This window comes from Elgaria multicarinata, chromosome 3 (assembly GCF_023053635.1).
Source record: "Elgaria multicarinata webbii isolate HBS135686 ecotype San Diego chromosome 3, rElgMul1.1.pri, whole genome shotgun sequence".
Lineage (NCBI taxonomy): Eukaryota > Metazoa > Chordata > Lepidosauria > Squamata > Anguidae > Elgaria > Elgaria multicarinata.
The window spans coordinates 153,511,190-153,533,890 of record NC_086173.1 but is presented as its reverse complement, the minus strand read 5'-3'; the positions used below and the strand labels follow the sequence as shown (position 1 = coordinate 153,533,890).

General features: G+C 49.1%; 1 protein-coding gene across 3 annotated transcripts; it reads right to left on the bottom strand.

Moving 5' to 3' along the window:
* Window positions 1-322: 322 nt before the first annotated feature.
* LOC134396065 (zinc finger protein RFP-like) lies at window positions 323-17,052 on the bottom strand. Of its 3 annotated transcripts, none has more exons than XM_063122414.1 (8): window positions 16,871-17,052; window positions 16,114-16,621; window positions 15,459-15,554; window positions 11,528-11,758; window positions 9,200-9,222; window positions 8,592-8,707; window positions 5,149-5,181; window positions 323-1,341 (listed from the first exon to the last, which is right to left on the bottom strand). In XM_063122414.1, exons 2-8 carry the CDS (start codon window positions 16,537-16,539, stop codon window positions 824-826), a joined length of 1,443 nt encoding a protein of 480 aa, XP_062978484.1. In that variant the 5' UTR covers window positions 16,540-16,621; window positions 16,871-17,052; the 3' UTR covers window positions 323-823. The 3 variants fall into 3 exon arrangements, with proteins under 3 accessions (XP_062978484.1, XP_062978485.1, XP_062978486.1); XM_063122415.1 differs by having other exon boundaries at window positions 11,528-11,755; XM_063122416.1 differs by lacking the exon at window positions 5,149-5,181.
* Window positions 17,053-22,701: the final 5,649 nt, after the last annotated feature.

Here is a 22,701-nt window from a genome sequence, read left to right as displayed (position 1 = left end):
TTGCTCTCGAACAGAGAGCATTAGGTGTATTACACTGTAAGCAATTAGTGGAGTTAGACAGTCCAGTATTAAAGAAATTTTGCAGTGTCCAATAGAAATGAAGTGGGGAAAAAATACTGAATAAGACTTAAAGCTCCATCACACCTACTTTTTATTCCTGGTATGCACCTGCAATTTTAACCTCTGTTTCTTTAGCGTGTCAAGTGCTGGTCCCTTTCACGATCATCGCCATACCGATGAACTCTCTTTTCACTTGTTTGCTCTCCCACTGTTGTGGCTGCCCCCCCACCCCGCCCCTCCTCCTCCCCCCTCCAGTTCATTGGTCCTTGTCGCAAGGGAGCCAGGTGAGAATTTGGCTCATTCTCCTTGCATGCCTTGCCGGGCGCTGAGTTTTCAGAGTCCCTTTCTCCTGCAGCAGGTCACAGGACAGCCGGCACCTTGGGAAAGGGGTGCTGCGCCTTATGGAACTTCACTTTAATGCTGACAAGCTACAATGCACCCGTGTGTATGTGTGTGCTTGTGCAGAGAGAGAGAGAGAGAGAGAATTTTTGTGGCCATGGAAGCAATGCAGTTAAAAAAAAATGTTGGTCTAGATTATTCATGTGCTTCTGTCTCTTTAAGAAGTAAGAGATGAGAGAAGTCTGGGAAAAGGGAGGGAGGAAATCAGGCACCATTTTAGCCCATGGAGTTCTGGTGTCTGTGACTGGAGGCCTCTCAGGGGGCCTTTGCAGAAGGGGAAAAGGGGGCCTTGACAAAGGGAGGTTTGATGCTTAGAGTAGACCAACCAGTCTGGTCTGGAGAGGAGGGAGAGTGAGGAAGGCTCTTAAGGAGAGATGCTGAGGTGGCCCTTTTTATATACACAAAAGAAGGGCAGAATTGTCTCTCCTACAAAAGAGGCTCCAGAGAAGGCGTAGAGGAGGGTCCCCCTGTCAGCATCATGAAAGGACACCCGTCCCCCAGCAGAATTCAGAGACACCCGGATCTTCTTGAGCTCCCCACTCAGGGATAGACGAGGGTAATGAGGGGGGTCGGAAGCCTTGTATACACCTCCACAATACCTCACAACCCAGATCCCTTCCTTAGGACTAAAATCAATCTTGCCTTTTCTCCTCACAGACTCTCTGGCGACCCCCACAGCCCAGTTTACCTCACTTCCCACACTGACTTCCCAGAAATGTCTGCCTGCCGTGAATCCCTCACGTCCCAGGACAGAAGGATGTCGGTCAAATCTCTCAGGATTGTTGGGCAGATCTTGCAGTTTGTCTCTCCATCTCATGCTTTTATGGTCCTCAGACAGGATGAGGATGGGATTCGCTGTGTCTGGATCCAGAGTGACATTTGCTGTTGGGGATGGAGAGAGAGGAGGAAAAGAGAAGGTCAGCAGAATCCTCTGGGACAATGGCGGAGGTCTTAAGTGTTAACACCCCACAGGGATCATCAATTTCCTCTAAAATCAGGGAATGTGAAAACAACTCAGTATGATAACAGGACCATGAATACCTCCAATGCTCATTGCAGAACCAACATGAAAGCTCCCCCAAACCAGTTTCCCCAGACCTCTCCTCCCTTTCCCTCCCTCTGTCCTTCCGGCCCACCCTGAGTGGCCAAACTCCCCCTCCCCTGTATTCCCCTCCATTTCCCTGGGAAGCCCCCACAGCCCCTCCCACTCCATGCCCAATTTGCCCCTCCCAGCTAAGGGCTCCTCCCACATTTTACAAGTAAGAAAAAAACCCCACTCTCAAAACACTCAACTCTTTGCTGCTTCCAGATCAGGGCTTTATTGCAGCCTGGCCCTGCCTCATTCCAGGAATTCCATGTTGTCTTCCCCTCCTGAGCTTCTTCTCTTAAGAAGGAACAGATGGAAAAGCTCCAGGATGCCTTCTCATTGGCAGTGCTGGGAGCCCCGCCCCACCCCCCACCCCGTGTGTGTGTGTGTGTGTGTGTGTGTGTGTGTGTGTGTGTGTGTGCTGGGTGGGGTGGGGGCGGAGGGAGGCAGGAGAGCAGAGAATTCACCACCACCCCTTGATGCTGCTTCTGTGAATGGGCCAACTAAGACTTCCAGGGGGAAGGAGGAGTCTCCGTTCTTCTGAGCAGAGAGCAGCCAGCTGGTGCTGCCCTCCCTCTTGGCAACAGATAACTGGGTTGTCAATAGAACTATGAAAATCTAGTATCTCGTTCGCTTTTGCAGCAGTTGGAGGCTCCAGATGGAGATACTGTTACTGGGTGGTTCATCTGCCCAGCTTAGTGATGTTCAACTTGTTCTGGAGGGGGTCCCACACCCCCTAAGTGATCGGTTTGTAGTTTGGGGGTGCTCTCAGACCCAGAACTGTCACTTGACCCACAGGTGAACTCACCTTTTATCATTTTAGGCTGATAACCCAACAACGCCCTTATCTGCGCAGAGATAGCCTAGCTACAGTTCTCCATGCTCTGACCACCAGTTGTCTAGATTACTGCAATGTATTATACGTGGGGCTGCCTTTGGAAATGGTGTGGAAAATTCAACTGGTCCAAAACAAGGCAGCGGGATTGTTAGCAGGGGCTGGCCAACGTTGTGAAGGACATGGGGCGTTGCTGGCTGTACTGGCTCTTTCATTGTATTATTCTTTGTTCTGCATCTGTTCTGGTATGTGGTATGTAGCTATGACGGTACCTGAAGTGTGGCTGGGAGTGTGGATCTCTTGGCACCAAGACTCCAAGGTCAGGTTGGGCCTCTCACCTGCAGGTTATCTCCCTGGTCGTTAGGATCATTGGGTTCAGTTGGGAGAAGGAGGGTGAAGCCCTCGCTACGGGGGGAGGGTTGTTAGGAGCCAGGGAGGTCCTGGGGCCCTAAAGTCCAAAAGGAGATAAAAAGGGCATCCTTTTTGGGATGATCCTCTTCTGTTCTGGCTTGGTGGAAGAACACCCAGGTTAAGCATGGACGGGCTGCTCGGAGTAAGCTAGGGTCTTTCGTTTATTCTTTAAGTGTCTGGATTCCCTGAGACAAGGCTGGCCGCTTTTATGGCTGGGGGTGGGTTGTGTGTTTGAAGGTTGTAGATGGAGCCCTGGCTCCTTGCAAATTGCCCCTTTGTCATCTTTCCTTTGATCCCCTCTCCTTCCCTTCCTCTTCTCTTCCCCTCCCGCCTTTGCTGCTACGACCTCCGGCCAAAACCTTACGTGTTAGTTTTAGCTGAATGGTATTCAACTTGTTTTGGCCCTTAGCTGAGTGTGCGTGTTTTTATTCTAGGAATCTCTGGCTCGTTCCGGTTGGGAAGAGGGCTAGGGCGAGGGGTGGCCGGGGAAGAGAGGACGTTTGGTCCGGGAGCCTACCTTGCAGGAAGGTTGGATTGACTCCAACCTTCGTCTACAAACATGATCATTCCAGCTGCCCTGGATGTCAGTCCATGTCAAAGTGCTGGTATTGACCTTCAAAGCCCTAAAAGGCTTGGGATCAGGTGATCTGAAGGACTGTCTCCTCCCGTATGGACCTGCCCAGACCCTAAGAACATCTTCAATGGTCCTTCTCTGGGAGCCACAACCAAAAGACATGAGGGAGGTGGCTACCATGAAAAGGGCCTTTTCTGCTGTGGCACCCCAGTGGTGGAATGAGCTTCCTAAAGAGGAATGAGCTCCCTCCAAACATTTACTTTGTGTCATTTGGGGGTTTGCCCTGAAATGCACCCTGCAAAATCAGGCATACCTCTGAGATGAGACAAGGGGGTATCTATACATCCTATTCACCCCATCGTGACTGCGCAGTAGTGCTGTGCTGTTTATGTGACACAGCTCCCAACTCATAGCCCCATTGGGCTTTTCACCTGGAAACTGTGCTTTTTTTAATGTGTCCATTTACTGCGACTTTTCCCTTTGCCCCAAGGTCACAACGTTGTGTCTTTGTGGGTCAGTGATGGGCAGAGCTCTGGGCAGATAGGGAATGCAAGACCCAGGCTCGGCTTGGCAAACAGAATGGCCGCCGGCGTTGTGGTTTTTCTGGCCAGATAACTGAATTGATGGTTTTCCTCACGCAGCAGTGACACTGCAGATTTTTGAGGGAATCAAATAGCAAAGTGGCGTCATGTAGACACACACACACACACACAAACACCCAGCCCTAGTAATGGGTTTCCTTGTCTCACCGATATTTCAAATTTGTATGTTTTTCTTGAAAGCATCAAGCCATTATGTGCATATTTGCAGTTCAGATGCATGTTGAAGTCTTTCACAGAGATATGATTTTGACGGTGCCAGAGGCTCTTCCCTCAGGGGAAAGTCAACTGTGACGGGCACCGGTGGGCTCGTGCCAAGAACTTCATCAGCGTATTTCCTTCTCCAATACCCCCTTCACAGTTTTTCAACTCTTCTAAAATGTTTTGTCGTTTTTTGCTTTGGTTAATTAAGGATAAAGCTATATAGTATAATGCTGAACATCTGCCAGACAGGTTCGTCCCGGAATCCCTCTTTTATAAGCATATCATTTGCTACAGCCTTTGACTTATTAATAACCGCAGTGATATGTTGACATGAAAAGTATAAATTTGGAGGGGTCTGGAGGAGTCTCTCCGGTGATCTGTGAACTTTAGAACTGTCCACTGGAGCGTCCAAGCTGTGCCTCTACCTATGTTCAGCCTGTATGTTTATCAATAAATTCTAACGTTTTAAAATACCAGTGACCAGGCCCAATGCTGGTCAGACCATCCTGTCTCTTGGAACGTTCCTCAGTGAGATACCTCTGCCTGCTCAAGTGTGCATGGATGGCCAGAGCTCCACACGACTGGGAACTTTGCTTTCTCACATGTCCTGATTGCATGGAGCCCTCCCTAGGCACAGTCACCTCTATACATGGACACGTTTTGCAAAAGTGCGCTTGAATGCAAGGGGGAAGTATGGAGGGGAGGAGCCCATAGTTACACCCCTCTGTCTGTGCCTGCTTTGTTGATATGGAGAACCCAACATCACTACAGAGTTGCTGATGACTCATAATTAACCTGTTTATAGTTCCGAAGGGTGCAGGACAGAACGGTTTAAGCACAGTGAAATGAAGCCAGTGAAATATCTGACCAGTCCAGATCTCTCCAGCGCATTTGGTTCACATTGGTTTTGTGAACCGCCCAGGGAGCATCCGCTATGGATGGTACAGAAATGTAATAAATAAATAAACTGGAAATGTACCTTTCATCACAGGTAGTCCAGGTAGCAGCGCATCTGGGGAAGGAAATGATAGAAACTTTAAGAGGCCCATTATGAATCAAGTAGAAACCAATCTGGTGAAAGGGAGATCCTCTTCGTAACTTTGAACTGATTCCAAATAACAGTACAATTCTATGCGTGTTTCTCAGTGTTTCGTTTCATCCGAAGCCAGTGGGGGAGGCTCGTGGGGAAGGTTAGCAAGTCAACCCACAGCCGCACCACAGGCCATGGGTCTGGAGTGGCTTCTTAACTACCCCAACAAGCCACCCTCCCTAGATTCAGACGACACGAGAAGCCTTTGCCCAGCCAGAATAACTATGCAAACCAGGCCAGCACTCAACAAGCCCAAGCCACCGGGGCTTAGTAGCCACCCTGGAGTCATGCAAACTGGCCCAGTAAGTCCCATCATGTTCAGTGCAGCTTAACCTCAACGAAGCATATCTAGGACTGCGACCGAAATAATAAAAAAACAAAACTCTCTGTAGAACATAGAAAATGAGAAGCAGAAGGCAGAACTAGGATAGAAGTTGTATTTAATTCCCCTTCCTATGGCTAGAACAGCCCTCATGGGCTACAATTTAGCCTTGTAAATCTTATATACCTGAAGCTCCAAAAAGATTTTTAAAAATTCCTTCCCCTGTTCCTGTGTTTGCTTCATTGTCATCCAATACTCATGAATTCGTAGCCATTTAAACCAGGGGTCTAGTCCTAATCCAACCTATGGGGCACCACAGTCCGGCCTGCACAGCCTCTTGGTCTTCCTCCACGGGAATGAGCTTAGTCTCCAAGCCCCACCCTCTGGAGGAATCCCCCCCCCCCAACTATCTCTGATCAGGGATAGTGGTGGGCATGTGTGGCAGGCTGAGCAAGGGCACTCACCTGGGCTAGATTGAGTGACCACATTACACCAGTTTTAAAATCTCTTCACTGGCTGCCAATTAGTTTCCGGGCGAAGTATAAAGTGTTGTTTATCACCTTGAAAGCCCTACATGGTTTGGGTCCAGGCTACCTGCGGGATCGCCTTCTCCCGTACAATCCGCCCCGCACACTCAGGTCCTCTGGGAAGAATTTACTCCAGACAACAAAAACAAGGCTGACAACTAGTACCCAGAGGACCTTTTCCTCTGTCGCTCCCAGCTAATGGAATGACCTGCCAGGAGAGATTCGTCAACTTAACAGCCTTCCGGATTTTAAGAAAGCTATAAAGACTGATCTCTTCCGGCAGGCCTACGCAGTTGAATTTTAAGATGCCTTTTAATAATGTGCTGCTTTTAATTATGTATTAGTTTTGAATGTTTTAATTATATGTATTTTATGGCGTTTGCATTTGTGTTGTACCCCGCCTCGATCCAAAGGGAGAGGCGGGTAACAAATAAATAAAATTAATATTATTATTTATTTATTATTAGTATTTATTTATTTATTACACTTATATACTGCTCCCATAGCCAGGGCTCTCTGGGCGGTTTACAGAAATTCTAAAATTGAGATAAAAACAAGTATACAAAGTTTTAAACTCTAAAACACAGAACATACACACATAAAGCATTAAAAACCGTTAAAAAACTAAACATGTGGGTGATTAAGATGTGCCGCCATATGCTTGGGCAAAGAGGAAAGTCTTAATCTGGTGCCAGAAAGATAGCAGCGTTGGTGCCAGGCGAGCCTCATCAGGGAGATCATTCCACAGTCTGGGGGCCACCACCAAAAAGGCCCTATCCCTTGTTGCCACACTCCGAGCCTCTCTCGGAGTAGGCACCCGGAGGAGGGCCTTAGATGTTGAACGTAGTGACTGGGTATATTCATGTCGGGAGAGGCGTTCCGTCAGGTATTGTGGTCCCAAGCCGTGTAAGGCTTTATAGGTCAAAACCAGCACCTTGAATTGGGCTCGGAAACATACAGGCAGCCAGTGCAAGCGGACCCGAGCAGGTGTTATATGGTCAAACCTTCTGGTTCCTGTAATCAATCTGGCCGCTGCATTTTGCACAAGCTGCAGCTTCCGAACCGTCTTCAAAGGCAGCCCTACGTAGAGCGCATTGCGGTAATCTAACTTCGAGCATGGACAACTGAAGCCATGTTATCCCTGTCTAGATAGGGGCGTAGCTGGGCCACCAACCGGAGTTTGTAGAAGGCACTCTGTGCCACCGAGGTCACCTGAGCCTCAAGTGACAATGATGGATCTAAAAGAACCCCCAAGCTACGAAGCTGCTCCTTCAGGGTGAGTGCAATCCCATCCAGAACCGGTAGAACACCCCCCATCCTGTCAGCGGAATCAACTACTAACAGCATCTCAGTCTTGTCTGCATTGAGTCTCAGTTTATTAGCCCTCATCCAGTCCATTGTCGCAGCCAGGCACCGATTCAACACATCTACAGCCTCTCCTGCTGAAAAGGAGAAATAGAGCTGCATGTCATCAGCATACTGATGACAGCACACTCCAAAGCTCCGGCTGACCATAATATTATTATTATTATGGAGCAGTCCCAATGCGCACCCCCTCTCATCCCCATGGCTATCTCCAATCTCGGAACAGAGACAGGAGCATGGATGAGAGGTGGTCCGGAAGTGCAGGCGCTACCCGCGGTGGGGGTGAGTCCCAATGCCTCCCAACCATCATCCCTACAGCTATCTCTGATCTGAGAGCAGAGATAATGGGGACGATGGGAATGAGTGGCAGGAATGACCTTCCCTGTGCAGGGGATTCCCAGCACCCAGGCCGCATCACATCAGATCAGAGGGGTGGATGCGGAGGGGGCTGGACCTCTTTCTCTGTCAGGGGAGGAGGCACCGTTGCAGACCTCCTTCCAGCATCAGTGGGGGGAAAGGAATGGGGTCCCATCATCTGCCCCGTAGTGTGTGAGGTGGAGGGCAATCTGGGCCCCACCCCAAAATAGCTCTGCAGCCTTGATTTAAAAAAGGAAAGGGAGGACGAAACGGACAGTTCTCACAGTGGAGATCAGTGATGGGGACCCCGAAGGGTGAAGGGAGACCACGGCTATTGAATCTGTGAATGAAGAAGATGGTGTCAGGAGTAAGCAGCATGGAAGGAGAGGAATCAGTGGACAAAACTCCCAATCGAGAGAAGCAGTGGGGCCCCCAAAGGGAACTCATTCCTTATCTCTTTCCAGCAGTTTAGATTCATGAGTGAGGGATATGGAGTCAAGAGTAAACAGGGAGGTTGACACACTAAATTATTCTGGATGGTGAAAACCCAAAGCAGAATTGGAGAACCTTCAAGAAACCTTCTCCAGTCTGAGCGGATGGGCAACAAAATGCACTCTGGGTATTCCTGGAGGAAAAGGAAATGGTGGCCAGGCTGCCAAAATGGAAGCCTGATGTTTACTGCTGTTGCCACCATTTGTAGCACCAACAAAATAAAATAAAATAATGCCCAGCACTGCATCCCAGCAGCCCTGTTTCCTTACCTTTGAATTGCTTCACGACTCTCTCCAGAAAGGGATTTATTTCATGGAAGTCCCAGATCTTCTGCTTCAGCTCTGGAGGGAAAGCTGCTGGATTCTCAAATGCCTCCTTCTCACTCCTGGTGGCGAGGGAAAAAAGGTAACCCACATCCATTCAATCCAAATGGCAACTTTTGTTGGGGGAGGGAGCATCAGCCACACTGGCCCATACAGAACCCTTTGGGAGCCACACCAGTGAGCATGGCTGGGGGAGGGGGGTGAGCGGGGCAGATGGGATGCTTGTGTTTGTGTCTAGTTAGGGTTAGTGGTCTGTGTTTTGCCTGTGCAGGGGGGTTGCCTGTGTTGTTGTTTTGGGAGAAGGTTTGGTCTGTGGAGTTTTTGTATGTGTGTTTTGGGGTGAGATGTTTTGTAGGCAGAGAGGAGCCTTCAACCATGTGTGATGGAGGGAAGGAAGAAAAGGAGTGCTGGTCCCTGTTTTAATCACTGAGATGTTGGAGTCCATGAGATGTTGGAGACCAATGTCCTCTGCCCAGGAGCATGGAGGGAGCCATGTGCTTCCCATGTGATCCAGACCCTTCCCACCATCATGGAAATGAGTGGGATCCACTTACCTCTGCAAGGTGTTTCTCACGTCCTGCAAAGAAAGGAGAGAGAGAAGAGGGAACTCAGTGCCTGCCAGTCACCCATCAATGGTACCCTGGTCCTTCTCCTGCTCAAGTGCTGATGCTTCCACATAGCAACCCCCCCACTCAAGGACTATGAGGAATAGATAAAACATCCTACAATGGGTCAAACTCTCAGGCTTTCACAAGAGACAGACACTGACCTGCATTTTAAGGCAGTGGTCTTCCACAGGTCCAGATCCAAGAACCACGATGGACCCCAACCTGCAACATGGGCCCCACTTTCAAAATTGCCCTTGCAGTGACCCATCTGGACTGATCTTGTGACCCACTTTTGGGTGACAGCCAACCCTGTTGGCCTATTTCCCTGTGCAGAGTCACTGACAATTTAGAGTCTCTCTTTTATGACAAGATAGTACTCCAAGATGGGGACATTTCCCTTGACAAAAAAGAGGAATGCCAGCAGTGACAGTGCTTCAAGCCCTGGCTTCTTCAAATAATTTCCACAAACCCTCAACAATCTCAGGATTCTTAATTGGAGAAATTCGATGCTAGGGCATTCTTCATAAGCGTGCAATATCAAAACAATCTGTTATGCAATTAGGAGTACTTAACAGTGCTGGGGGTGGGAGGGAGTTTAGAGTGAACTTTCCCGATTGGGAGTGGGGGAGGAAGGTTCCAAGGGGGGGGGGGTCTTAGAACAGGACAGTGAGACATGGGGCTTCTCTAAATAAGTGATTTATAGCATGCTCCTGACTGGCCTCTCATGGAAGTTTGGGGTCTCTCTGTCGATGTCTCCTGCACCTTCCCCCATTTATTCGTTAAAAGGAAACCCCTGGATATCCTGATTCTTCAACTACATCTCAAGACTTCCCACCATGTGCAGCCAAAGTTGCACTTCAAAACCTCCACTAGAGGGCGCTGTCCCCTTCATTCTTACTATGAGCACCGGGAGGAGGGAGAAGTTCCCAATTCCAGGCCACCTGGTCGTCCCTCTCCTGCCGGGTAATGCAAAGCCCTGGTCACAATACACACACAGAATAGAAAGAGGGTGCAGGCAAGGAGGCCACTATTGGTCCGAGAACCTCCTGAAACAGGGTGGAATTTCAGGGGTGCCTCTGGGACCCATTCCTGAAGCTGAATTTGGGGGGCATTGAAACTCCTGAGTCTCAGCAGGGGAAGGAAAAATGTCTCTGTTTAAAAGAGGGAGGTTGCAACGGATCTCTGCTGGTGGCAAGGTGAGAACCTGAGCAGCCAGACTGGCATTGGGAGGGAGAAAGCTTCTACACCTGAGCCAGGCAGGCTCTTTATTTCCGTTAAACTATTGCTCCTATTGGCTGGCTGGGCTTCCGGTGCAGGGGGTGCTCCTCCTCGTCCTCTTCCTCCTCCTCCAAGCCACGTAGCCTCCTACGGGGAAGCTGTTGTTGCCTTGACTCGACTTGCTCCAATGTGCCCGACAGACAGTGAGTGAGTGTGTGTGTGTGTGTGTGTGTGTGTGTGGTGCCTCCTTCTCCTCCTCCTCCTCCTCCTCCTCCTGCCTCCTGTCCTCTCTGAGGATGATGGGCAAGCTGTGTGCTGCTGTTGTGGCATTTATGCATTTCTATTTACTCATTTATTATTGCTCTAAGCGCTTTTCTCCTGCTGCTTTGTTTCCCTCTCTCTCGGCATACAGATCAAGGCAGGAGAGGTGCCTGAGAGGACATTTGAGTTCAGATTTTAAAAATTCGCTATAAATCACTGCATGCAGGGATCTGATCCAAACTTGGCCTGCCTAAAGTCCTCTTTAAAAGCTGCCAATTTTCATGTGTTTATCTTTACAACTGAGTGAGGTGTAAGCATGTCTGTTACTTCCCATGTAGCAGTCACCCGACAACGGAGCGGTTTTTCACCAAACTCTCTTGTGGTGCGGAGAGAGGGACCCACTCTGGAAATTGGGGCTTAGAACTGCCTCAACGTAGCTCCGTCCTAAATTCTGGGGCAGAGAATACCCACTCTGCATACCCCTAATGCACACAGGTCTATATTGAGCGCCTGGCCTGGCCTTTCCAATGGCAGACTTCTCCTTGTGCTTTCCCAGGCAGGAATGAAGCCTTCCTTTCCATGTCAAAAGCAGCAGGTGATCAGGGTTATAATTTTCCCAACTTTGCTTTGGCAAGAATTCTCTTAAAGGTATCACCTTACGGTTGCCAAGTGTCTAAGGGGTCTGCAGTGCCTGCCTTGGGCCTTTTCCTTCTGCAGATGATGGAGGCAGGAAGGTCTTGAAGTCAGCTTTACCCTTGGGAGGAAGTTCCTGGGCTGTTCCTGCCACCGTCTTACCTGCAGGAGTTCACTCGCTGGCTGCTGACACTTCTCCTCCAACTCCTGGATGAGGCTTTCAAGAGAGGAGAGTTCTTCAGAGAGTTTGGCCTGGTGCTCGTCCCTTCTCCTGGCAATCGCCTCCTCTAAGCCTTCTATCTGGGTCAGCAGAAGCTTCTCTTGTTCCTCCAGAAGCTGCTGGAGTTGTCTGAACTGAGCCACCGTCTTTTCCCTCTCTGCTCTGGTTTCCTTCTGCAAGAAGTGGATGGAAAGGGGAGAAAGGGGAGCCAGAGTCAGAAATAGGACCAAGCTTCACAGCATCAAGAGGCTTAAAGGAATTTCATAGGAAAGTTATTTTAAGTTTTCAGAGATCTTAAATCCATGTTCAGTAGAGAAAAAGATTCCTTTAAGATCATAGAATCATAGAATAGCAGAGTTGGAAGGGGCCTACAAGGCCATCAAGTCCAACCCCCTGCTCAATGCAGGAATCCACCCTAAAGCATCCCTGACAGATGGTTGTCCAGCTGCCTCTTGAAGGCCTCTAGGGTGGGAGAGCCCACAACCTCCCTAGGTCACTGATTCCATTGTCGTACTGCTCTAACAGTCAGGAAGTTTTTCCTGATGTCCAGCTGGAATCTGGTTTCCTTTAACTTGAGCCCGTTATTCCGTGTCCTGCACTCTGGGAGGATCAAGAAGAGGTACCAGGGCCCACTCTCAGCCTGGCCTTTCATTAGCCACCATTCTGGGGGGTTTGGCCATTCCAGACAAGAGCTGTTCTGCAGAGCCAGGCTGCCTGGGGGCTTTGGATTCATCTGCATTTTACGTCACATTTTGACTCATATTGGTTGACGCCCTTGTTCCCTTCCTAGGGGCTGCCTTGATAGGACCTCATTGGGGCCGCATTCCCCCCAAGCCCTGTGGTTTCCTTCCTGTGGGTTTGGACTTGCTAATCTCCAGGCCAAGGAGGGAGCAGGGGGGTTTCCAGCAATCATCCAAGTACTGGAGCCGCCCCCTTCTGCCCTCTTCCTGGCTTCCGGTGACCAATTGCCAGTCGCCATCTGCCAGGACCGCACCCCGGATCAGCCACGGAGCAAAAGACTTCACTCAGGGAGAAACAGTCAGGGTAAGTGCCTGAATTTTCAGCTGCGGATCTCCACCTATTTGCCCCGAATCAGCCGCTGCGTCATCTAACCAACACAGCATAGATTTGGGGCCACTCTGGGGCAAAGACCAAGTGCTTGAGCGTGTGGTGGTTGGACAGCTTCAGGCGTTCTTGGGGGAAACTGGTCATCTAGACCCATTTCAGTCTGGTTTCAAGCCAGGGCACAGCATTGAAACAGCCTTGGCTGCTCTGACATACTCCGGGTGAAAGACAGGGGGAGTGCTGCCCTGTTGATCTAAATGAACACCTCAGCAGCTTTTGATACCATTGATTATGGTATCCTGCTGGATTGGCTATGTGAGATGGGAGTAGGAGGCTCTGTGTTACAGTGGTTCCACTCCCACTTGCAGGGCCAATTGCAGAAAGTGGTATTGGGGGATTCCTGTTCTACCCCATGGATATGAAGCCACAGGGCTCTATTCTATCCCCCATGCTGTTCAACATCTATATGAAGCAACTCATATAGATTGTCTCTGCAGAGGCCACCAGTGAGGGAGGAAGCAGCAGCCAGGCACTTCTCCACCGTGCCTGGGTCCAGCTCCAGCTGAGAGCCCCCTCCCTCCTGCTACCAACTGTCTCTGCAGAGGCCACCAGTGAGGGAGGAAGCAGCAGCCAGGCACCTCTCCACCATGCCTGGGTCCAGCTCCAGCTGAGAGCCCCCTCCCTCCTGCTACCAACTGTAACTGCAGAGGCCACCAGAGAGGGAGGAAGCAGCAGCCAGGCACCTCTCCACCGTGCCTGGGTCCAGCTCCAGCTGAGAGCCCCCTCCCTCCTGCTGTCAACTGTCTCTGCAGAGGCCACCAGTGAGTGAGGAAGCAGCAGCCAGGCACCTCTCCACCGTGCCTGGGTCCAGCTCCAGCTGAGAGCCCCCTCCCTCCTGCTGTCACCTGTAACTGCTGAACTTTCCAACTAAGATTGTAGTGCCTGAGTTTGCTTTCCTTTTCCCCCTCCTCCTCCTCCCTCCCAATCCCCTTTCCTTTTGTGTCATGTCTTTTAGATTGTAAGCCTGTGGGCAGGGACTGTCAAGAAATACTTTTGTAAGCCGCCATGAGAGCCTTTTTTGGCTGAATGGCGGCATAAAAATCCTTAAATAAATAAATAAATAAATAAATAAATAAACTGGGGGAGGTCATTAGGGGTTTGGTGCCATCTGTATGCTGGTGATACTCAGCTCTACTTCTCCTTGTCATCGGAGACATCTGGGGCTGTGAAGCTGAATCCTGATAAGACAGAAGCTCTGTGGATTGGTGGTTCCCGAGTCCGGGAATTGGGTAAGCGACCTGTTCGGGATGGGGTTGTCCTCCCTCCGAAGGAGCAGGTGTGTAGCTTGGGAGTACTCCTAGATCCATCCTTGACACTGGAGGCTCGGGTGGACTTCGTGGCCCAGAGTACTTGGGTCAGCTTCGGCTGATCCGCCAGCTATGGTCTTTCCTGGACAGGGATAACCTAGCCACATTAGTGCACGCACTGGTAACATCCCAATTAGACTACTGCAATGCACTCTGCATGGGGCTGCACCTGAAGACGATTCAGAAGTTGCAGCTAATGCAAAATGAAGCAGCTAGACTGAAGACGGGTACATTTCACAGAGACCATATAATACCCGTCTAAAAAGAATTGCGTTGGCTGCCTATATGCTTCGGGTCGGAATTCAAAGTGTTGGCAATGACATTTAAAACCTTAAACAGCTTGGGACCTCGAAACTTGAGGGAGCGCCTCTGCCTATATATCTGCCCGCCTGAGATCTGCTGGAGGAGCCCTCGTCTGTGTCCCGCCAAAGGGAGACATACGTTATAATGGGACAGGGGAGAGGGCTTTCTCTATTGTGGCACCCTGCCCGTTGTGGACTGCCTTCCCCTTGGAGACCCGACTGGTGACAATGCTGGCTTCAATTCAGCGCCAGGCCCCCGGCTATGTGGAAGTGCTTTGGCGCTGAGTGGCGCCTTGTACCTGCATTTGCCTGCCTTCCCGGTATCTGCACGGGAAGGGAGACAAGTGCGAATTTTCCTCCCCGCCGCCTCGGAAAAGGTTTTTTAAAAAATGGGGGGGGGGGGGGAAGGAAAGAAATGGGGCCATTCATCCCCCGGGGGGGGAGGAGGAAAGGAACGTGGCTGTCCCTCCTTTTTTTAACTTAGAAGGCACAATATGCGGAGGTCTGCATATTCAGATTGGAGGTTGACCGGTCCTCCGAAAATTTGTTAATGCACAGCTCTGTATATTTATATCATAAAATTATAAAAAGGGGGGAAGAACGGCACTGTTGCTCTCCTCTCCTCTCTCCCCCCCTCCATTGTAATCTCCCCCCCCCTTGTTTAGAGCCACGGAGTTTTCTCCACTACCAGAAAGGTTGGGGTAAATGCCCTACTTTTGGGGAGCGGATTTTCCAGGGTTTGCCTCTGGATGGCTTCGTATTTGTGGCTGCGTCATCTGTCCGAAAATGGAAAGATGCGCATTTACGGAGGTGTAAACAGCCGTATGGAGAAGCCCCAGGTTAAAACATGGCTTTTTATCAAAGCCTTTGAAGGCTATATTCTCCATGGTTGCACATAGTTTTAATTGTTTTCTATTGTTTCTAGTGCTTGTTAAAAATTTCTACTCATCTTAATTTGCAGGTGATTTAATACGTTTCTCGTTGTTTCTATTCTGTACTGTCTACATTGTTCTGTTTTTATCTGTATGCCGCCCTTAGATCTCAGTGATATAGGGCAGGATACCAATCATTTAATAAAGAAATAAACAAAGAAATAAACAATATCATCTAGACAGACCCCTAGTAAAACTGACACTTACAAGAAGTTCTTTATTCTCCTTTTCTGTTTCTGCCTTATATGCCAGAATTCTTTCTCTTTCTTCCCTGAGAATCTCCAGGTGACGACGGATCAGATCCTGAAGCAAAAACAAAAATTCATGTTTGGTTTAGTGAGACAGAAAGAGGAAGTGAACAATATTCCTGTTCCCTGACATCCGTCTTTGTACTGGGGAGCGGGGAGGTTCTCAGCGGACTTTTTCATACCATTAAAGTTCCTCCATCCACTGGGAGTCTCATGCACTGAGATGGGGATTGGGGCTGGGGGTCACACCACCACCACCACCTTTGGCCTACACAGTAAACACTGCAGTACATACAAACCCACCCAGTTTGCTGCTGGAGCAAAGAGAGAGAGAGACGGGGGGGGGGGGAGAGGAGCATCTGCAGCATCTTGCCCCTGCTCCCCTACTGCTGCCCCGGTGTGGAGAGAGCCCCCACCCTCCACCCTTCCGACTTCCTGTGGCTGCTATCTGCAGAACAAAGAACGTGCATGTTCACTGCATCCATGCTAGAGGAACGTAACAAAGAAATAGTTTAGTCCCAATATTTTCTTATTGCAGGGACTTTACAGAGAACTTCCCAAGAAGAACCCAGAGTTCTTCCCCCTCCCCACCAAGGTCTACAATGTTTTCCTACCTTATACTCCTGGGAAGCCTCCTCCAGAGGAACCACCTTGTGATGTTCATGCTCCTTGGATCTGTCACACACCACGCAGATGGGGATTTCATGGTCTTTGCAGAAGAGCTTCAAGGGCTCCTGGTGTTTCTCACAGACTCCCCCCTTCTGCTCTGCCCCCTTGGCCCCCTGATCTCTGAATTTCTTGGCAATTTCGACAAAGTTACCCAGCTGCCTATTTGGCTTGAGGTTTTCCTTCTGGAAGGTTCCTCTACACTCGGGGCAGGAGGCCTCTGTGTCCTTCTCCCCCCAGCACTGGTTCAGGCAGGCTCCGCAGAAATTGTGCCCACACTCTGTAACCATTACTGGATCCCTGAAATACTCCAGGCAGATGGGACAAGTGGCTTCTTCACAGAGATCCTGGACGGCACTCCCGGCAGCAGCCATGGCTTCCACACACTGCAGACAGAATTAGTTTCACTTTCCTGGCTTTCAGGAAGTGGGCGTTTGCTTGCTTGTAAATGACTCACTATCATCAGCGTGTAAGAAACAAAGAGACCGACATAAAAGCTGAAACAGAACAGGCCAAAATAACCGCTTTATATTAAGAAATAGCACCACACCAAAAATAGTGGCATGAGGTAGCAATACTTCAAAACAATATTTAGGACTAAAACCATTACAATATTATATTAGTATTAACTCCATAACTCCCAGAGAACAGAATGGGATGGCCCGAAATGGCCACTTTGAAACAAGGGATATCAACGAAACTCACCAGTCACACATCGCTCCGAGGCAGGGATGCCATAAGCCACGAAACATCTGAAGAAACTGCATTCTGATACCCGTTCCAGTCTATTGTCTGTATTGTGCAAAATGGTTTCATGATCTTTGCAGAAGAGCTTCAAGGGCTCCTGGTGTTTCTCACAGACTCTCCCCTTCTCCTCTGCCCCCTTGGCCCCCTGATCCCTGAATTTCTTGGCAATTTCGACAAAGTTACCCAGCTGCCTATTTGGCTCGAGGTTTTCCTTCAGGAAGGTTCCTTTGCACTGGGGGCGGGAGGCCTCTGTGTCCTTCTCCCCCCAGCACTGGATCAGGCAGGCTCGGCAGAAATTGTGCCCACACTCTGTAACTGTCACTGGGGCCAGATCTACACGTCATTGCGAAGGTGCCTTTTTTAAAGACGTACCTAAAAGAAGCGCCTCTTTCTTTACTGTGTGTACTGTGAGCTAGGCAGCGCCGCCTGCGGAAGGATCTCTACCCCATTCAAAGACGCTTCTCTGGCCGCTTCCCCCTCGCATGTTCTTCCATTCGAATAATCCCACCTCCCACCCGGCGGCTCTTCTGGCGCGTCCCGGCGGCGGCGGCTCCTCCTGCAAAACACTTTTCTCCCTCGGTGTGTTTGTATTTGCATTTGCGTGCGCATGTGCGAGCACACACCAAAGAGAGTCCCGGGGAGTTGACACCGCGGGGGAGAGTGAGAGGCAGGAGCTGAACTCGTCTGCCACGCACACGCAAACGCAAACACAAACACACGCCAGTGCCAGGTAAGCTAACCCCCGCCCCCTTACCTGCGTCCGTCGTGGGCTTCAATTGAGGCCCTGGTTGAAGCCGGAAGAGAAGGCCGCGGCCTCCTCCGGCTTCAAGCTGGGGCCTCAGTTGAAGCCCACCATGGACTGTGGCGGCGGCAGGTAAAGCCCCCTAGCCCCTTATGTGGCTCCGCCACTGTCGCCGCATGGACATCGCTGCTGCTGGCGCCAGGTAAGCTAAACCCCCCCGCCACCTTACCTGTTTCCGTCGCGGGCTTCAATTGAGGCCCTGTCTTGAAGATGGAAGAGGCTTCTCTTCTGGTTTCAAGCTGGGGCTAAAATTGAAGCCCCTGACAGACACAGGTAAGCCCCCCTCCCCCCGTCTCCTTACCTGGCTCCTCCGCTGCCGCTGTATGGACTGCGGTGGCAGCGGAGCCATGTAAGCAAAACTCCCCCCACCCCCTTACCATCCTCCGTCGCAGGCTTGAACTGAGGGCCAGGCCTCAAAGGGGAAGCAGCCTGCAGCCTGCTTCCCCTTTGAGGCCTGGCCCTCAGTTCAAGCCCGTGACGGAGGCAGGTAAGCCCCCCTGCCCCCTTACCTGGCTCCATCGCCATTGCTGCACGAGCTGTGGTGGCGCCACCGTCAGGTGAGTCTCCCTCCCCCTCACTTTCCTGTGTCTGGAGCCCCCCCCCCCTTTGTCGGAGGCGAATCACCCAAGATCTTGGATGTGCTAAGATATTCTTTGCTTTCCAGCCATAGTTTCCAAATAATGCCCAGGTTCATTTTTTGAACATTCTTTAGTAATTTTATGGAGAAACAAAAGGCTGCTATCAACCTTTAAATCTTAATAATTTAAATTTAATACATGTAGGGCACTATCCGATGCATAGGAAAAAGATAGGGAGAAGTCTTACAATTCCTAGCATTCCACAGCCCATAGGATATAATAATGAGATCTGTGTTACTTACTATTTATAATATTAGTATTATTTTTCTATCTCCCTCTTCAGCACATAAGCAATGAAACAGCTAAGTAGAATATTCATACCAGCAGCCTAACACTTTGGTTCGGAGGGACTTTCCACAAGAGAAAGGACAGAAGGTCCTTCTGACCTATTTTTGGAGGTCTCCTCTTCCTCCCCACACTATAGTTCACACCCTGAAGTAGGGTGTCCTGACTTTCCCTCTAGCATTTTCAGCTGGTTGAGTTGCCCTGGGAAGATGGGGCAGGGAGGTCTACTTCTGAGAGTGCAATTGATCCAGCTTAAGTCTGGATCCAATCCTTCATATTCTTCATTCTGACAAGGTTGGACATAAGTGGCTGGTTTCACACCAGGGGGTTGGTGTGTTTTCTGGATGCGGCGTGTTTTCTGCAGAGTGGCTTGTTAACCATGCAGTGCGGTTTATTTTTCTTGGACAAGCCACCTTGAGAACCCATGGCTTGTTCAAGGTGGTTTACACGCCACACTGCAGAGAACGTGCTGCGTTCGGACAATGTGATAACCCACCCTGCTGAAAATGCACTTCGTTCAGACAACACGATATCCCACACTTCACATGGGTGGGTTGGTGGGTTGTGTGAACCCAGTGGATCACTTTCTGAAGCCACATGAAAGTTGTAATCACAAAACTGGAGGGGCTCAGAGTAGGCAGATCATGCTAATGTGTGAATGCTGCATCTTGCTTACTGGATTATATCCTTACTTAGTTTATTTCTACTACTATGAAAAATCTTCTGATTCCCTATCAAGTAACTATAGAAGAAAACTACTCAGTGAACCTTCCTAATACTATCTGTATTTCAGTACCATAATTGGCTAAGTTCTCTTTCATTTAAATTCATGTAGATTTGGGGAAGGGCCTAACTATCAAAAGCTGCATGTTAGCAACAGCAGAAAGAGGCCGGACAATTTTCATTTGTATGTAAGAGCAAGCTTTTCATTTAAACTAATGAAATAAATTGCATAATGGCCTTCAGGCTCCTTTTGCTGGGGAAATTCAGTTCCTCTGATGACAGACTGGAACTCACACTGGGGGAAAAATTAGTACTCTACAGCTTGCACTGAGTCACCAGTATAGACGTCATTTGTAGATAGTGAAACAGGAAACTCTGTTTTGAAATTCTACAGCCTTGATTAGCTGAGAGTCCAAAACAGCTTAGTGTCTCTCGGGAATACTCTCCAACGAGTGCCTATCTTGACACTTGGATTATCAAGATTGAATTTGTCAACTATTTTTTCCCCATAGAGGTTTAGCTATATATGACATTTTAAGCACAGGGTAATATGATGTTTCCTTGCTTAGTGATTCCAGTAACCTAGAGTTGTATAAGACTGCGCTTGCTTCCTGTACATATGCTTCCCAGATGTCTGTGTTGTGCAGAAGTGCTCCAATGTGACTTAGAAAATCTTCTGTTGTTTAACTTTTATTGGTTTTTTCCTCTCCCCCGAGAAACCAGGATGGCTGGCTTGCTTGCTTCCAAAATTTTCCTTTTGTAAAACGTTTTAAGCACTTTAATTGAAGGGGACATAATGAAAGCTTTTATTCAAACAAATGCACTTAAGCCTGTTTGCCACAGATATCGGATGGGTCACAGATCCTCTTTGGGGAGAAGACTGAGCCAAAATAGGAGTTGAGCAGTTCTGTCCCTTCTACCAGCATCTTGTCATCTTCGTTGCGCAGCTGGTTTACTATTCCTTTTGTCCTCTTTTTAGTGTTAACAGATCTGAAGAAGCTCTTCTTGTTGCGATTACCGTCCCTCACCTGCCTCAGCTCATTCTGAGCTTTAGCCTTCCTGACACTGGGGGTCTCTAGACGCCTTATTTATGTCACGGCTGCACAGTGGCGCTGCAGTGTTTATATGACGCAGCCACCCACTTGCAGCCCCATGAGGCTTTCCCCCCAAAACTGCGCTTATATGTGGTGTTGTTTTACTGTGACTTTTTTAGTTGCTTCAAGGTCACCACATTGCTTCACCGTCTGTCACTGGTGGCCTCAGGGGTTGCTGTTGTCGTATATAACGTACTGTCTGCAGTGAGCTCGGGTGGCAAGAGGAGAGTGTCTGTCAGCTGTTTTCTAAGGTTCTATAGGTCATTTGGCCACAAACTACAAAAGTGATCTTCCTTCAGGGAGCTTTAAAGGATGCTTCTTTTTCAGTTTCCACTTTGATGTTAGCTGCGCTTGGCTAAAATCAGTGGAACACAGCTTGACTCTGAGGCAACATTACTGACCTCTTTGCACTTAAAATACTGTAGCACTATAGGCACTAGATGGATATTATTAATAAAATAAATCCGTAAGCTGTTAAAATGTAGCTGGATGCATTTTTAATGTATATATAACTTTTCCTTATTTTAATAAAGATAAAAAATGGATAATCTAAAATATGCAACGCTTACCAAAAGATAGGAACTGTTAAAAGAAAAAACCCTTAGAAAGTAAAAAAACCTGTGATAATTCTGCTGTGTTGCAGCAAGGAAAGAAGGCTGAAGGAGAAGCTGCAGCCTGGGAGACGGCAGAACAGGGGGTCCCAAATGTTGGTGGCTCTGGGCTCCGTGGCCCCGTAGGCATCTCCAATGGAGCCCATGAAGTCGTCCCCAAGGTGGCCCCTGCAGGCACCCACAGAAGAGCTTTTTAAAAAAATTAAAAAATTGTTTCCATTTCTTTAATATATGTCAGATATTTATTATCCAAAGTAATTAATACATATTATATACATACAACTTTCTAGCAATAATACATAGGCTTCAACAAAAGTAGATCAAATATTCACATAAGTATCCATTTGAAAGTGCCACTCATCCAAATATTGAAAGCGATGTAAGGTCCTCAATTCATAGCATGATAGGGGGGAGTTTTTCTCCTTCCAATGTTGTAATATCAATCTTTTAGTGGTCAAAAGGGCTCAGAGAATCCACTTACACTGACCATTTATTCATTTCAATGAGACAGGCAAATAATTTTAAAGAGCATATACATCTGTGAACATACAGACTGTCCCAGTATAAAGTGTACCAGTGTAATAAACTCCTCCCCGAAAGAATCAACTTTTGGACCGTACAAAACGTATGTCTAAGGCCGCAACCCTTTGGAGACCATCAGCAGCCTCCAAACTCAGAGGCCTCCGAGTATTCTAACGCAGGGCAGCCAGGGCAGGGAGGCCATTCTTGCGCCTGTGCTCCAGCTGCCCTGCATTTTGGCTAGATGGGTGTTTCCGCCTGTCTAGCCAAGGCACTTAAGAGCGGGAGGGAAGGAGACCAGGGCACACATCACACAGCTTTCCCAGTCTCTTCCCCTCCCCTCCCCTGGGACTGCAGGGTCCTCCCCATCTCCAGACAACATTTCTGAGTGCTGAGAACTGAGCTGTCTCTGAGCTGGAGGGAGAGCGCATTGGGAGCATGGTTTCTACATCCCAAGGTCACGAACGATGTTTCTGACCTCAAAGCCTAGAAACCTAACAGTCCTATCACACTCACGCACACGCGTACGCGCACACTCATGCACACACGTACGCTGTCTAGGGGACAGAGGATCGCTCTCAAACAGAGAGCATTAGGTGTATTACACTGTAAGCAATTAGTTGAGTTAGACAATCCAGTACTAAAGAAATTTTGCAGTGTCCAATAGAAATGAAGTGGGGAAAAATACTGAATAAGACTTAGAGCTCCATCACACCTACTTTTTATTCCTGGTATGCACCTGCGATTTTAACCTCTGTTTCTTTAGTGCGTCAAGTGCTGGTCCCTTTCACGATCATCGCCATACCGATGAACTCTCTTTTCACTTGTTTGCTCTCCCACTATTGTGGCCGCGCCCCGCCCCTCCTCCTCCCTTCTGGGTGGTGTCATTGGTCCTTGTCGCAAGGGAGCCAGGTGAGAATTTGGCTCATTTTCCTTGCATGCCTTGCCGGGTGCTGAGTTTTCGGAGTCCCTTTCTCCTGCAGCAGGTCACAGGACAGGCGGCACCTCGTGAAAGGGGCGCTGCGCCTTATGGAACTTCGCTTTAATGCTTCTAGTGTCAAACTCTGAATTACATACACACACACACACACACACACACACCCCTCCGGTTTAACTC

Coding starts and splice junctions, on each gene's coding strand:
- LOC134396065 (XM_063122414.1), bottom strand. CDS start 16,539: ATGGCTGCTGCCGGGAGTGCCGTCCAGGATCTCTGTGAAGAAGCCACT. Junction 11,759..15,458: donor AGGAGAATAAAGAACTTCTT/GTAAGTGTCAGT, acceptor CACTTCTTGCAG/AAGGAAACCAGAGCAGAGAG. Junction 8,708..9,199: donor GTGAGAAACACCTTGCAGAG/GTAAGTGGATCC, acceptor CCTCGCCACCAG/GAGTGAGAAGGAGGCATTTG.